Source organism: Callithrix jacchus, chromosome 6, assembly GCF_049354715.1.
Source record: "Callithrix jacchus isolate 240 chromosome 6, calJac240_pri, whole genome shotgun sequence".
NCBI lineage: Eukaryota > Metazoa > Chordata > Mammalia > Primates > Cebidae > Callithrix > Callithrix jacchus.
In genome coordinates, this window is record NC_133507.1 from 129,212,237 (window position 1) to 129,229,428 (window position 17,192).

The 17,192-nt window shown below is 41.1% G+C and overlaps 1 protein-coding gene across 4 annotated transcripts in view; it reads left to right on the forward strand.

Moving 5' to 3' along the window:
- CCNYL1 (cyclin Y like 1) overlaps positions 1-11,337 on the forward strand; it is a 45,905-nt gene extending 34,568 nt beyond the window's left edge. For all 4 annotated transcript variants that reach the window (XM_002749708.6, XM_035305486.3, XM_078328317.1 and 1 more), the window contains 3 exons: positions 2,133-2,299; positions 5,935-6,097; positions 8,788-11,337. In XM_002749708.6, coding sequence (XP_002749754.3) covers positions 2,133-2,299; positions 5,935-6,097; positions 8,788-8,898 — 441 coding nt within the window. In that variant the 3' untranslated portion in view covers positions 8,899-11,337. The remainder of the gene's footprint in view (positions 1-2,132; positions 2,300-5,934; positions 6,098-8,787) is intronic.
- Positions 11,338-17,192: the final 5,855 nt, after the last annotated feature.

Sequence of the window (17,192 nt, forward strand, 5' to 3'; positions counted from 1 at the left end):
GAATCGAGGCAGAGAAGAGAGTTAAGAAGTTAACTAGGGTAATGTAGATGAGCAGTGACAAATGGTGGCTCAGAATGAAAAGCAGGCAGCCTACCAGTGAAGGTGGACAGAGGAGGAATTGTGCACAATCTGGAATGGGGTAACTCGAATGTAGGCATTTGGCCTTAGCAACTAGGTGAATGGGAATGCCCTGTACAATATTAGGGACAGCTTGGGAAGTGGAGCAGTGGGATGGAGAGCTCTGGTTTGTAAGTGTGAAGGCTTTGGAGACCTTAGCAAGAAGAGTCTCAGAAGAGTGACAGCAGCAAGGGACAGACAGAAGTGGGTTAAGGAGAGATGGGAGATGAGAAGCTGACACCAGGGCATGATGCTTAGAGCAAATGAGAGGACACATCCGGGGGGGAACAAAGGAAACACATTGGGGAAAATCTGGCAGAGAAGGCAAAAGCCTTCAAAAAGATCCAATTGTGGGAATAGTGTTCTGCAGAAGTGGGATGGGATCAACTGCACTGATAGAGTTGGCTTTAGTGGGAAGAAAAGAACTTTCACACTGACGCACAAGGGCAAATGGTATCAGTGAGCATCAGCACATCATCATCTTACCAGTAAAGGCAACAGGAAGTTGAGGGATTGTGTTGTTTCACTGCTATCTCATTATTCCCATTGAGAGTTGAACCTTGTGAAGGAGGTTCAGTCTTAGGATACTGAGAGTGCAGAATTTGGGGGAAAGGGAACCGAATCTCTCTTAAGAACATGTCATGTTCAATACACGTTTTTGAAAACAGAGTTGAGTTTGGAGAACACTGCCAGATCTGAGCCGACTATCTGATAACCTTCAGACAATAAATAAACTCTTAAAATGAACCTTTGTTTGTTTGTTTTTGAGATGGAGTTTTGCTCTTGTTGCCCAGGCTGGAGTGCAATGGTGTGATCTTGGCTCACTGCAACCTCCACCTCCCAGGTTCAAGCAATTCTCCTACCTCAGTGTCCCGAGTAGCTGGGATTACAGGCATGTGTCACCATGCCTGGCTAATTTTGTATTTTTTAGTAGAGACAGGACTTCACCATGTTGGCCAGGCTGGTCTTGAACTCCTGGCCTCAAGTGATCTGCCTGCCTCGGCCTCCCAAAGTGCTGGGATTATAGGCATGAGCCCACCGCTCCAGGCCTGTTGCTGGCCAACATGGTGAAATGCTTCTCTACTGAAAATACAAAATTTAGCCAGGTGTGCTGGTGGGTGCCCAGCTATTCGAGAGGCTGAGGCAGAAGAATCGCTTGAACCCAGGAGGCACAGGTTGCAGTGAGCCAAGATTGCACCACTGCACTCCAGCCTGGGTGACAGCAATATTCCATCTCAAAAAAAAAAAAAATTACTTTTGTCTTGATAAAGAGATCAAATAGCATGTAGACATACTCTTCTGCAGAGAGCCCTTTGAGGTAACGGCAGATCGCAGCTTACCTCTATAATCTTTTCTCAGCTGTTTGCTTTGCTCAGTTCTTTGAAGGATGTTTGGTAGATGTAAAATAATTCATGCAATTGTCTCATAAACTGCTTGGCAGGTTTAGAGGAATACCAGGGGGTCCAGAGACATCCTTTTTTCCATGTACAAGTGTTTCTTGTGGAGACACTACGGTGATTATTTTACAGCCTCAAAGACCTGCGCCTGTCATGCTGCTTTGCACAACAGCCACTGGGTGGCTCTCTTGACCAGCGGTTCTTCAAGCTAGTGCCACGAAAGGGTTAGTTATTGTGAAAAGGAGAAGGTAAACATGTGCTCAGTATTACTTGGGTTTTATATGTTCGAGCATAACATAACTACCTGTAAAACTATCTACCATCTAGGTATGATACGCTGAGAGTACCTCTCTTTATGATGCCTTTTGCCGAGATGTTCAATCATTCCTGTAACCAAAATTGGGTTGGAAATGTAGATGGGCAAAGCAGGCAGCAGAGATACCTGACCTACAACTGTGATTTGGTGTCTTGCTTTGGCCAACTAAGCAAAGTCGCTGAAGAACATAATAAAAGGCACTTATTTTCTGGTCAAAAACAGAATAAATCTGTCATTCGTAAGAATTCTTATCAAAGCATTTAAACTGAACTGAAATCAAAGACCAGTGCTCTATTTTACAGGTTTATTTAGAAAGGCTCTTAACTTATGCTGAAATCGACATCTGTCCCACTAATTGGAAAAGGATTGTTCTGGGAGCCATTCTTCTTGCCTCCAAGGTTTGGGATGATCAGGCTGTGTGGAACGTGGACTATTGCCAGATCCTCAAGGACATTACAGTTGAGGACATGTGAGTTTGTAAGGTTTTGGTGAACTTTCTAAAGTTAACACTTTAAGGAATATTTTTAAAGGTTATACAGATAACGGAAATAGGCATAAGACTTTGTCTAGCTTAATATAACAGTTCACAACAGAGCAAGAATCTGTCTCAGAAAAACCCAGCTTCACATTTTTCATCATTAATTGATAGGTTTTGTTGTGTAATAATCTGCTTGATAAATTGAAAAGTCTTTTTCTGGTGGTTTTTGGCAAACATCTTACAAGTGTACTACCAGAACAACATAGTACAGTAAATATCTTTATGGCTTTTAAAAAGTTATCTGCCAGTTCAAGCTCCTTTCTTTTTCATTTATTTATTTATCTTTTCTTTCTTTTTCTTTTTTTTCATGTGACCAGTGGGGTATAAACAGCCCCTAAAGGGCATATGTCTGGCCTTTGAAATAATTGGCCACTCTTAAGGTCATAGGGCCTCTGGACTGTTGAGAAGTTATAGCTTCAACCTGAGTCACACATTGTATATTTGCTTTTGCTAGTCTTTTTCCACATTTTATCTGAAGGTCTTTTTATAAAAGCCTTGAGATATGAAGATCCCTGTGGCCCTGACTCCCTCCCCATTAGGAGTGTTTCATGTGTTTTGAAATTGGTCTGATGATTGATGAAGCTCCGGTGTTCCCCTCAGGCAATCTGAGAAGCACTGCTGGGGCATCACCCAATGCTCACCACACTTGAGAGGCTCCCTGGGCACTCGGACAACCACAGCACCACTTTGGGGGCCTTGAGTTACCTATGAGAGTGTAAGAAGTCATGCTGAGTCATGGAGTTCCTCACAGATGGCACCAACATGACCCTGAAAGAGCGGCTTCATCAGGGCTTCCTTCCAGTCTGGCCTCATGACTGCTGTGAAGGGAAGGGCCTTGGAGCTTGGTAGGCAGCGTAAGCCAGGGAGGCATTTCCAGCAAAGACTCTCAGGGTACTCACTGGATAGTGAGAATGGCTTTGTGGGTGGCATTCAGAACAATGTGAAGGAGCACGTCTTGATTTCATGTTGAGCAGCAGAGGAAGATCGAGGTCAAGACAGGCAGTGGCAAGAGCTTGTTTTTATTGCCTTTGCCATTACTCCATATGACTGTCATTCAGAATTAGCATACCATATACTCACAACTGAAGTGAGGAGACTTGTGACTAAAAAGGAACCAGTAATTGTGGTAGCTGTTGAAGTGGCTTTTGGTGAAGTTAACCACTTTACTAATGATGTAAACCAAACAGCTGTGGTGATATTGCTGGTAGCCGTTTTAGCAAAGGATATGACAGCAAGTAACTTTGAAACAAATGTAAGTACTTTTGGAAGTTGCAGAAGCTAAAGTGACTTCGATCACTGCTGTCATCAGTCTGCAAACTAGTTTCTTGAAGGAAGCAAAATTTATAATTATGAACACTTAGCCATACCATGATGGCAGCTAAAATGTTCTCAAAATCTGCGACCGAACTGGCTGGGACTCTAGTTCTAAACCCAAGATCAGAGAACACACAGGGAAATGTGCAGGTTTCTACAGATGTGAGCTCCAGGAGCATCAGTGGCAGGGGCCAGCTCCAAAAAGACCAGTTCCAAAGACTAGTGCTATTTGTGTATGCCCAGGGAAGCACCAGGAGCTCTGCTACTAACACTCTACTTTTGTTTATGATCTTTGCAAAGCATTTCAACAAACGGTTTAATAAACATTTATATATTAAACAAATGTCATCCCCCTGCTGTTGACTATTTGTAGTGGTCTCATTTTGAGTCTAAATTTAAAAATTTTATATTGGTGCCTTTCAGGTTTTTCTTAAACTTTTTCAAATCTACATGTCATGTTAGAATATATTTCCCTTTAACAGAATAAGTTAAACTGAGCAGCTGCTATTCAGATGGTTTGCTGTGCCTGTAAAGGGTATGCTATTCAGCCATCTAGCCATTTAAAAAACAACAAAAAGCCTAGAAGATGCATATTCTATGGGCATAATGCTTTTCTTCAGTGATTAAACCCCTATTAATACATGTGTTAATCCTATGAAGTACTATATTTCTACACAGTTAAAATGTATTAGTGGAAAAAATATAAAAGGGATTGTGAAGTGCATTTATTACTGTAGTAAATTAAGTCCTGATTAGCTGATTATCAAAACATTATCTGATTTACATTTCTATAGACTTTCGGACGTATGAACAGGAAATTAATTTTGGAATTAGGTTCAGTTGGGTTTTTAAGCTCAGCAAATGAGAAAACCACATCTCTGCTCATATTCTAACTGCCCTCCATACAGGGGCTCATCAAGCATTTGTTGACCTAGCCAGTGGATAAAATATTAAAATTTTAAAACCAAGAAACCAAATATGTTGTTCAGGTATTTATCATTTTAATACAGTTAACTGTATAAAAGAGTTACTGTGGGCCGGGTGCGGTGGCTCACGCCTGTAATCCCAGCACTTTGGGAGGCCGAGGCAGGTAAATCACGAGGTCAAGAGATCGAGACCATCCTGGTCAACATGGTGAAACCCTGTCTCTACTAAAAATACAAAAAATTAGCTGGGCATGGTGGCGCGTGCCTGTAATCCCAGCTACTCAGGAGGCTGAGGCAGGAGAATTGCCTGAACCCAGGAGGCAGAGGTTGTGGTGAGCTGAGATCTCACCATTGCACTCCAGCCTGGGTAACAAGAGTGAAACTCCGTCTCAAAAAAAAAAAGAGTTACTGTCAAAGTGGTTAAGATTTTCTCTGGTTTTATGTTTATTTGCTTAAGCGTTTGGCAAGGGCAGCTCTGTGGTCATGTGGCTGAGGACTACAAGCACCTTAGGGTTTCATTCCCAACTCAGAAGAAATGCCTGAGTTTATAAATCCAGTGACCTACCAGAAGTCATATCAAAATGGGTTTAGTCTGGCTGAGACATCCACCTTTGATCCTTCTGCCTTCCAAAAGATGGAGAGGATCCTTACCCTGTCATAGTGACAATTTCTCACCTTCATAATATTAAAGTGAGCAGAAACTTTCATTATGCCCTTTGACATAGCCTCATGCACTGGAACAGGAGGAGAGGATTCCCTTCCCCTGTAATGTGGCTTGCTTATTTTATTTATTTGAGATGAATCCTTGTTGCCTCAAGAGTTTTTCCCCCTCAGAGATAATAGCAGTGGCTCTCGATGGATCCATTTGTTGCCGTGGTGATGTGCCCACTCCTTTTGTTGGTGCTTCTCTACTTCAATAAGCCCCTTCCTGTTATCAGCCCGGTGAAAATGTCTGCAAGTTCTTCAGAGCTAATAAACAGCATACATCATTCCTTTCATCTGATCACTATAGTGGGGCCTTGTGAGTGAGCATGAAGTATGAATTGTACAGCTGCACTAATGGAACTCTGAAGAATGAGGCCCGAGTCAGCAGCACAAGTGCATCAGAGGCCTTAACCTTCAACCCTCATCCCAATCCCAGAGTGCTGGGATGCAGAAGGAACCACAAGTAACTGTACCTTGTGTGAACATTAGTATGTTAATGCATCTGGGTAACCTATATTTTAAAACAGAGTTTAGAGCCATTCTTGTAGCTCTAAACTACGAGATATTTTTGAAGAGCGCCCAGTTGACTAACATTGTTCTGTTCTGTTCTTCCTCCTCCAGGAATGAAATGGAAAGGCATTTTTTGGAGCTTCTTCAGTTTAATATTAATGTTCCTGCCAGTGTTTATGCCAAATACTACTTTGACCTTCGCTCCTTAGCAGATGACAACAACCTGAATTTTCTATTTGCTCCTCTTAGCAAAGAAAGAGCACAGAACCTAGAGGTAAGTCTGTGAAGTCACTAAGTGGGGTTTTCCATCAGCCACCAAAGCCAACATCTGTGACTAAATCATATTAAGTAGTGATTAGGAAAATGGAAAGCTTTAAAATCAACTAGCACACTGAAGAGCTTATTAGCCATTTGGCATCAGATTTCCTGTGTCTTTTATGGTTTATACGAGGATCAACATTATTTTAAAATTATACATACTGCCTCTTCTGTGACCATAATTCCGAATATTTTCAATCAAATTTAATCTGTTCTTAATGGGTTTCCTTTTGAACTTGTATTCTTTCACATAATCATACATGAATAATTTTTTTTAGCTGGGTGCAGTGGCTCATGCCTGTAATCCCAGCACTTTGGGAGGCTGAGGTGGGCAGATCACTTGAGGTCAGAAGTTCAAGACTAGCCACTGGCCAACATGGTGAGACCCCATCTCTACTAAAAATACGAAAAAAAAAAAAAAAAAAAAAAGGGCCAGGCACGGTGGCTCTTGCCTATAATCCCAGCACTTTGGGAGGCCAAGGAGAGTGGATCATGAGGTCAAGAGATCAAGACCATCCTGGTCAACAAGGTGAAATTCCGTCTCTACTAAAAATACAAAAATTAGCTGGGCATGGTGGCAGGCACCTGTAGTCCCAGCTACTCAGGCGGCTGAGGTAGAATTGCTTGAACTCAGGAGGCGGAGGTTGCAGTGAGCCGAGATCAAGCCATTGCACTCCAGCCTGGGTAACAAGAGCGAAACTCCATCTTAAAAAAAAAAAAAAAAAAATTAGCTGGGCATGGTGGCACATGCCTGTAATCCCAGCTACTTGGGAGGCTGAGGCATGAGTGTTGCTTGAAACTGGGAGGCAGAGGTTGCAGTGGGCTGAGATCATGCCACTATACTCTAGCCTGGGTGACGGAATGAGACTATCTCAAAAAAAATTTCTTTGTGACTGTATTCCTAATTTTATCTTGACATAATTCACTTGCCACTCCTGACTTTTAATTATTTATTCTGTTAGCAAATTCATGTCATTGTTTATATATCACATTGCAGTCCCGTAAGTTTTTTAGACAGAGGATTAGTGGCTAAGCCAAGAGACCTATACCCTTCACTATATAGGGTGCAGGTGTTTCAAATACTGGATGTAAGGGCCGGGCGCTGTGGCTCACGCCTGTAATCCCAGCACTTAGGGAGGCCAAGGCGGGCAGATCACTTGAGGTCTGGAGTTCGAGACCAGCCTGGCAAACTTGGTGAAACCCCATCTCAACTAAAAAAAAATACAAAAATTAGATGGGTATGGTGGCAGGCAACTGTAATCCCAGCTACTCAGGAGGCTAAGACAGGAGAATCGCTTGAACGCAGGAGGTAGAAGTTGCGGTGAGCTGAGATTGTGCCACTGCACTCCAGCCTGGGTGACAGACTAGGACTCCATCTCAAAAATTAAATAAAAAATAAAAACCCATGTACTTCTACAATCCAGTATTTGCTTTTTTGTTTTTGTTTTTTGTTTTCATTTTTGAGACAGGGTCTCACCCTATTGCCCAGACTGGAGTTCAGTGGCATGATCTTGGCTCACCACAGCCTCTCCTCCTGGGTTCAAGCAATTCTCATGCCTCAGCCTCCTGAGTAGCTGGGCACCTGCCATCACACCCAGATAATTTTTGTATTTTTAGTAAAGACAGGGTTTCACCTCAGCCTTCCAAAGTGCTGGGATTACAGGCATGAGCCACTGTGCCCATCCAGAAATGGTAACTTTTATGGGGCAAAGTAATATTTATGGCCTAGTGAGTATACAGCAGAATTACGACTGAAATGAACACATATTTTAAACTGATACTTTCCGTGGTACCTTGGTAGTACTTTAGAATGATATGTATTTCTCCGCTGGGTGAGGTGGCTCACGTCTGTAATCCCAGCACTTTAGGAGGTGGATCACTGAAGTCAGGAGTTCGAGACCAGCTGGCCAACATGGTGAAACTCCGTCTCTACTAAAAATATAAAAAATGAGTTGGGCATGGTGGCACATGCCTGTAATCCCAGCTACTCGGGAGACAGGCTGGAGAATCGCTTGAACCCGGGAGGTAAACGTTGCGGTGAGCTGAGATCACGCCATTGCACTCCAGCCTGGGCAATAAGAGCAAAACTCCATTTCAAGAGAGAAAAAAAGAATAATACCTATTTCTACCATAATTAACGTGCAAGTGAAGTAGCACCTTTTTGTGCTTCAGTCGTTTGACCTCATATGTTCCTGTATAGTCCAGTGCACACCTGCCTCATTAAAATTTACTTTGAGTATATATAATAGCTAATAAGGATTGGGTAGATTTGAATAGCTGAATAAAATTTTTTTGCACAAGTGTATGCTCGTTATAGTTAAGGAGTAAGTGCACAGGTAACAGATGCTATTGCTGTTCGGAGCCTATCACAGTATCTTTGACATCTTTGGGAATGTAATTTTTTAATAACTTAATAAATTCCCTTTTGTTCTCTGGCAATGTAATCATAGCCCTTAAGGGATATTACCTTGGTGAATTGGCAGAAAGTAGCATCCCCAGAACCTGGCAGTGTAAAACAGCTCAAGTAGCTGTAACTGTGAACTATCTAAAGGAGTCCACATGTGTGGCTTTCATCAATGGTGCCTTTTTAAAGGTGGGAACCCTTTTTAAAATTGTACCTGTTTTCTATCTGATTGACTTTCCTAGGCTATTTCTAGATTGTGTGAAGACAAAGACTTGTGTAGAGCCGCTATGAGAAGGTCTTTCAGCGCTGATAACTTCATTGGTATTCAGCGCTCTAAAGCCATCCTCTCTTAAAGGGAGAAATGAGGGGTTATAACATCACAGGACCTTCATCTACAAAGACTGAAGAATAACACCTTTCCTGCTCAAGAACCAGCAAAATTAGTGTTTTCATCATTGAATTCAGGAGACACATGGACAACAAGGATTATACTCCATAGGAAAGAATGGGACCTTGTCAATGCAACAAAACACTCTTTTGTCCTTTTTAATGTAAACAGAGTTACAAAAACCACTCCAAAGTGAAGGCTCCCATCCCACACACAGATATTTGCTTACTGTGTGGGCCAATAGCTGTGAACTATGTAAGGTTTTTTTTAAACAATAGTTTAAATTTTTAGACTTTAAAGACACTAACCATATAATTTTTATGTTTCTTCCAGTTTTTCTCCCTCTCCTCCCTTTTACTGCATATGCCTTTAAAATCAATGCAGTATTACCATTGAAACATGGGACTCTAAAGCCACTAAGGAGCGGACTGCAGCATTGTTAGGTATTGAAGTGTTCTTCCTCCCTACTGTTACCACTGAAGCTGCTAGTCATTGGCAATCATTTTAAACCAAAAAGCTGCTGGATAACATTTGTCATTCATATTCTTTGCAAACATTACTTTAACATTTTAGCATGTTTGGGGTCATAAACAGGAAGTATCAGTTACTGATATCTACTTCTCTTGGGGTCCATGTTGCATTTCTTGTGAACTATAAATGGTGCTTCTCATTTTTCGATAATTTTTCTCTTGTTAAATAAATGTATTAAAAGATATTTTCATAATGCCAACCAACATGGTGGTTCAGTGACAATGAAAAAAATGTAAAGCAGTTTTAAGCTTTAATATAGTTTGGGCCCTCCAAGGCACTGCAGCATGAGTATAAATGCTATAAACCTTTAAAAGACATCGTTTGAAAGTGTTTTAAAGTTTTTAAGAGATGGGGGTCTTACTGTGTCGCCAGGCTGGAGTGAATGCCTGTTCACAGGTGCAATCATAATGCACTGCAGCCTAGAACTTCCTGACCTCAAGCTACCTTCTAGCCTCAGCCACATGAGTAGCTGGGACTATAGGCATACCCGGCACTTGTCTCCTGAATATTAAGCTTTTAATTTTTTGATTCAGTCACTCTTGAATATAGCAGATACTGACTGAAAGAAAAAATTAAAAGCTTTATATTCAAAATTTGCAAAATGAAGCTGGGTGTGGTGCATGCCTATAGTCCCAGCTTCTTGGAAGGCTGGGGTTAAAGGATTGCTTGAAGTCAAGTATTGAAGGCTGCAGTGTACCATGATGGTGACTATAGGAATAGCTACTACACTCCAACCTGGACGTCATAGCAAGACGCCATGTCTTAAAAAAAAAAAATGCAAAAGAAATGGGTTGGGCATAGTGATTCATGCCTATGATCTCAGTACATGGGAGGCTGAGGTGGGAGGATTGCTTGAGCATGAGAATTCAAGACTAGTCTAGGCAACATAGTCAAACCCTCTCTGTAAAACAAATAATAAAAATAATTAGCTGGATATGGTGGCATGTGTCTATAGTCCCAGCTACTCTGGAGGCTGAGGTGAGAGGATCACTTGAGCACAGGAGGTCAAGATTGCATGGGCCATGATCATGCCCCTGCCCTCCAGCCTGGGTGACATCCAGACCCTGTCTCAAAAGAAAAAAAAAGGAAACCAAACAAGGTTTTGTAAAGGTTTGTAGCGTTTATACTTTTACAAGTATCAAAGCTTAGAATTACACTAAACTTTTGGAATACCTTTTATCTCCATAAAATCCCTCCTCTTTTTAAAAGAAGTTACTTGCAGGACTGCGCTCTATATGCTTTGATCCCTGAAGTTTCTTTAATGTAAAGGAAGATTTTGAAGAGCAGTGTTAATTAACATGTAATAAAAGGAATTGGACCCTAATGATAGAAGGTGATATGAACAGCTGTTTTATCATCCTACATGTTACCAGGCTGTAGGTGTTCCATTAAGTCCTGCTATTTAAGAAATAACTTACATAGCCCTTAGGAACTCTTACTTCAGGCTTTAAAAGGCAATGATCAAATAACTTTAGGAGACTGATAACAATGTCACCTAAATTTGAAATACTAAAAAGAGATTAGTGTTCTCAACGATGTGAAATGTATTTCTTCTACTTTCTCAAATATAATCCTAGGAATCTTGCTTATAAACAAAGCATTTCTGGGCCACAAATACTTCCTCTAATATAGCAGTGCTTGGCATCATATTGTGCTGCAGTTTCCATCATTTTTAAAGGACAGACACACAAATGATAATGGTATAAAAATACTACAATCTACCACCTCAAAAAAAATTGTTTGTGGAGTTCAGAGCTTGGAGATTCAAGTATTGATTGCAGTTTTATTTTGAAAAGAATGCTACAATTTATGTGGTTTTTATTTCTCATGTTTATATTAAAAGAAAAGCTAATAAACTCTATTTTAATTAAAATATGGCTAGTGTGTTTTTGTAACACTTCTATTCACATAATGTTACATCTCTGCCCACCCTAGTTTTAAGTCAATCCTGACATGTCTTAAACCATTTTCAAACCAACCATAAGTTGACTTGATCTATTTATGTTGGTCTCTAGTTAAGATGTAGTTATCCGTTTCTTTTGCATATGCTGTTTTCAACCTGAAGATAATTTATTACACTTAAAATCACTGGCCATGGTACTTAATGGCATAGTGCATTAGATGGCATCTCGAGTAATTGGTTATAGTGTCTGAGAGGGAAAAGCACATTAGAATTTAGGATTAAGTAAAATACCAAAGGGAAAGGAAATAACAGGAATAGCGTAGAATTAGAACAAGAGGTATTTTAGGTTTTCAAACAGTTAAGAAAGAATGGGAACACAGGAACTAGAATCTTTGTTGCTGTGGAAAGGGTGTCTTAAACCACATAATTTGACTTTAACGTGGTATTTTCAAGCTTACAATTCAGTTAAAAATATACCAAATCACTGTTGGATCAGCTTTTGCAGTTCTCTCTAAATCCTGATAGTACTGCAATATTTTCATCCACTTTAAATCTTCATTACCTAAAGTCAAATAAATAAATGATCATGGCCAGGCATGGTGGCTCATGTCTGTAATCCCAGCACTTTGGGAGACCAAGGCAGGCAAATCACATGAAGTTAGGAGTTCAAGACCAGCCTGATCAACATGGTAAAACCTCATCTCTGCTAAAAATACAAAAAAAAAAAAAAAAGGCCAGGCATGGTGACCAGTGCCTGTAATCCCAGCTACCCAGGAGGCTGAGGCAGGTGAATCCCTTGAACCCTGGAGGCAGAGGTTGCAGTGAGCCAAGATCCCACCACTGCACTCCAGCCTGGGCAACACTAGTGCAACTTTGTCTCAAAAAGTAAATAAAATTACACAAACTAGCAGGGTGTGGTGGCACACGCCTCTAATCCTAGCTACTCAGGAGGCTGAGGTACAAGAATCCCTTAAACCCAGGAGACAGAGTACAGTGAGTCACCACGATTGCACCACTGTACTCCAGCCTGGGTGACAGCATGAGACACTGTTTCAAAAATAATACCTGATCACCGTATCTTGATAAGTTGCTGACTAGGATAAATGATCTAATAGTAGTTTTTTCTAATAACTTAGAAAAAAAATCACAGGTCACTTTTTAAGACGGTTTGCACCCTGTGATATGCCAATGAGCAGAAATGCTGATATTTGAGTGGTCAAAGGTTTAAAAGAAAGTTTGGAAGAGCAACATTGGGCATAATCTGTGACTTGAACAAGTTGGTAAAATAAGTATCACTAAAGTTGCTCCCTTCCTTTGACTTTAGAAGGCAATACAGCAACTTTTTGATAAATGGGAAATTGGGTCACTTGAGGATAATCCAATATAAATGTCCCTGAAAAGCAGGTAGGTTCTCTGACAGATGTTCTGGGGCATGGAAACCACGTTGCTAGTGGGGTGGTAACTGGCATTTTTCTCAAGAGTTTTATACCTAGGGAAGATTTATTCACTAACATAAGACAAAAAAAAAAAAAAAAAATCTGGCTGGGCACTGTGGCTCATGTCTGTAATCCCAGCACTTTGGGAGGCCAAGGCAGGCAGATCACCTGAGGCTGGGAGTTTGAGACCAGCCTGGCCAATGTGAAACTCCGTCTCCACTAAAATACAAAAATTGGCTGGGCACGGTGGCAGGTGCCTGTAGTCCCAGCTACTCAGGAGGCTGAGGCAGGAGAATTGCTTGAACCAGGGAGGCGGAGGTTGCAGTGAGCCAAGATTGTACCACTGTACTCTAGCCTGGATGATAGAGCGAGGCTCCGTCTCAAAAAAGAAAAAAAAAAAAAAAAAGGACTATCTGATTACCTAGACTCAAATTTATTTTCATTTGTAGGTTTTTTTTTTTTTTTTTTTTTTTTGAGATGGAGTCTCACTCTGTCACCCAGGCTGGAGTGCAGTGGTGCAATCTTGGCTCGCTGCAACCTCTGCCTTCCAGGTTCAAGCAATTCTCCTGCCTCAGCCTCCTGAGTAGCTAGGATTACAGGTGTGTGTCACCACATCCGGCTAATTTTTGTATATTTAATAGAGACATGGCTAAATTTTGTATATTTAATAGGGTTTCACCATGTTGGTCAGGCTGGTCTCGAATTCCTGACCTCGTGATCAGCCCACCTCGGCCTCCTAAAGTGCTAGGATTACAGGCATGAGCCACCGTGTCTGGCCCATTTGTAGGTTTTTTTTTTTTAAACTACTATAATACAGACCCCAGTGAAATGTTAACTTTGGTATATTGTGAACTGAACTTCCACATCTCCATTACAAGAAAAAGACAAATACCTGAAACATATTTGGTAGGAGTCTTGGGGGTGAAGTTAAGAAAATGAAAGACATATTTGAACCAAATTGCCATTTTTATAGGCCTTTTTGTTGCCTTTTGGCAATTTCATGTGGTTCACCCTAAGATGACCACTTAGGGCTCAGTATTTCTGGTTAAAGAGAAATTTTATCCTAGCCCTCTTTTTTACATTTCCTCTTCATGTAATCCATATGTCTATACATTATTGAAATCCAACAGCACTAAATCTTGGCCTTATAACAGCTCAAGTTTCATTTCTTGGTCTGGTTTTCCTACATTTCTAAGTATTCCTTTATTTTTTACTTTTTAAAGCCAAAGCCAATTTTAATTAGAATATAGATTCAGTCTTGATTCTGTGTTCAGGCTATGCAGTGTTTCTAGAAACTAGTTTATCTACAGTATGAAGGTTAACTAGAATCTCATCACTCACTCAGCCTTTCTCCCTAACCACATTTAAGATAGCTATGATGAACTCTTAAGGAGGCTTTTTTTTTTTGAAACTGAGTCTCACTCTGTCACCCAGGCTGGAGTGCAGTGGCGTGATCTTGGCTCACTACAACCTCCACCTCCCAGGTTCAAGCGTTTCTTCTGCCTCAGCCTCCCAAATAGCTGGGATTACAGGTGTGCACCACCATGCCTGGCTAATTTTTGTGTTTTTAGTAGAGACACGGTTTCACCGGGTTGGCCAAACTGGTCTCAAACTCCTGACCTCGGGTGATCTGCCCACCTTGGCCTCTCAAGGTGCTGAGATTACAGGTATGAGCCACCACAGCAGCCTCAAGCAGGCTTATTAAGTATAGTACTACTTGGAAAATCACCTGACAGTTTGCAGAGAAATCTCCCAATAAGTGCTAGCTTCTATGCAGAATCTGTAGATTGCACCCAGTACCTCTCCACAGATTAAGGATTGTTTTACCTTAAAGTCTAACTTCTGCCTACGTACCTATCTGTAGACCTGGCTGGGCCTGATGATGTGCCAGGAAGCAATATCTAGGAGCTCTTCAGTGAAGCCTGTTCCACGAGTATACAGGAGCATTCTGTTTGGTTTCTAAGGGAATTTCCATTGACTATTTGGCCAGTAAGAGAACATGCACTTAAGTATGAAATAAATTTTAAGAATATTAGTTTGTGGTTTTGGATATCTAGGGTGCAGGAAGAACAACTGACTGTGAAAGTGAAATGGTATAGAAATTAGGAGTCCTGAGTTCAATGAAAAAAGGTTAACAGTCTTTAAAAAAGGGACAGGTTTAGTGATTATTATAACTTCTGTAAGGGAGTAAAGCAATTGCAATGTGATTAGGAAATTCAGTAATGGTCCCAGAACCTAAGGTCTTCAATGAGCTATCAGTAGTATCTACTTCAAAAGACCTCAAAGGATTCCCAAATTAGACTGCTAGCTTAAAAAAAAAAAAAAATCTGTTGCTTCATCTTCTTAACTTCAGTTCTATAATTCTTTAAATGCTTACCTGCTACCTGCAAGCTTGTGGCTCCCGTCTCCTCAGTGTGAGAACTGTCTCTGACAAAGCCTTCAAGTGTTTTATGCACCTCGTCTTCCAACCTCTGCTTCACTCTTAGATGAATATCTTTAGGACCCTCCCTCGACAAAATCATCCCGGTCTCACCATGACCCAATGTGGCAATGCTTGATGTTGGTCACTGTGACCCACTGCCAAAGCATTAGCACCAGGTTCCGGGACATGCAGTCTTCCTCAGGCTCACAGGTCTCTTGCAATTCCCTTTCATCACCTCCTTGAGCCCATCTGTGTTCCCCAAAACAGCTGTTCCTAATTTACTGTCCTTATTCATCCTCCTCACCTGCTCACAACCCTAGTCATGTATCCTCAATGTAGGCTGAGGACTAAGTGGCATCTGCACCTTCCAAAACCTATTTGCTCTGGCATTTGATGCCTTCTTTAAAGTAACCCTTTTCATCTGGTGGAGAGGATTCCATCTCTAACTCTAAAACCAACCTTCTTTATCCACCCTTTCCACTACTTTATTCCCTTCTACTTTAAAATTGCATTCATATTCCCAATTTGGGGATATAGTCAATTTTGTTCAGTTCCTTAAATGCCCCAGTGTTTCTCACCATGTGGTCCCCAATCCACCTGTCTCTCATCAGCTAAAAGTGCCTGTGAAAAACAAAGCTTCTCTAAATGCAATGTGGTGTTCTGCACTGGATCCTGGAACTGATAGAGAATGTTAGTAGAAAATCTGATGAAGTCTTCGGTTAATAGCAATGTGCCAACATTAACTGCTTAGTTTTAACAAATGTTAATATTGGGGGAAATGCGTAAGGGGCATACAGAAACTCATTTTGGCAACTTTTGGTAAATCTAAAATTATTCCAAAATTAAAAGCTTATTTTTTTAAAATAATAGCTTATTGGGTCCCAGAGCTACTGAATCTCAATTCCTGGGGCTGAGGCCTGGAAATTGACATTTTTAACATGAACCCCAAATGATTCTTATCAAATAATTTGAAAATCTAACCTCCCTCTCAATCTCCTTCCATTCCATGTCTGAACACTGCTTCCTCATTGTCTTACTTACCTTAACTTTGCCTTAACCTGAGTCAATCCTTTAAATATTTTTAACCCTAAAATATAAATTCCCCTTCACAAATGAGAAAACTGAAATACCCAGAGGTTGTGTCCAGGATCACACGGCCCAAAAGTGGTGGAACCGGGGTTTGAGTTCCTAATAAGACTGGCTTCCAAATCTATGCTCATAACCGCTCTGTCTCTCAACTTTGTTACCATCTGTGGACAAACTAAGGAGCTCCGTAACTAAATCACTAAAAGAAGCATCGTTGCCAATATTATCCTGAGCCCATGTATTTCTACAGCCTTCTTTTTTTTTTTTTTTTTTTTTTTTTTGATATGGAGTTTCACTCGTTTCCCAGGCTGGAGGGCAATGGTGCGATCTCCACCTCCCGGGTTCAAGCAATTCTCCTGCCTCAGCCTCCTGAGTAACTGGGATTACAGGCATGTGCCACCATGCCTGGCTAATTTTGTATTTTTAGTAGAGATGGAGTTTCTCCATGATGATCAGGTTGTTCTTAAACTCCTGACCCCAGGTGATCTGCCTGCCCCAGAGTCCCAAAGTGCTGGGATTACAGCCATAAACCACTGTGCCCAGTCTGTCTCTGCCAACAAAGCCCAACAGTCCCTCTGTTCCAGCTTGTGACTTTGCCTTCTCCCCACTTTCCCAATGAGGGAAAATGAGTGACGAGAAAGCCTGGGGAAGATGTGCTAACTACAGTGTCCTGTACATGTAAGGTACAGTTGCTCTCCTCTTAGGATTCAACTCAACTATATTTTCTAGTCTGCCTCTCTGAGCCACCTCATGCACCGGTCTAACAAAGTTCCTAGTGCTCAGCTTGACACTGAATTACATACTCTTATTGTTAACTAACCTCTTATGGGATTTATGTTGTCTCCTACAAATATTTTAAGCTAGTAACCCATGTTCTCCCA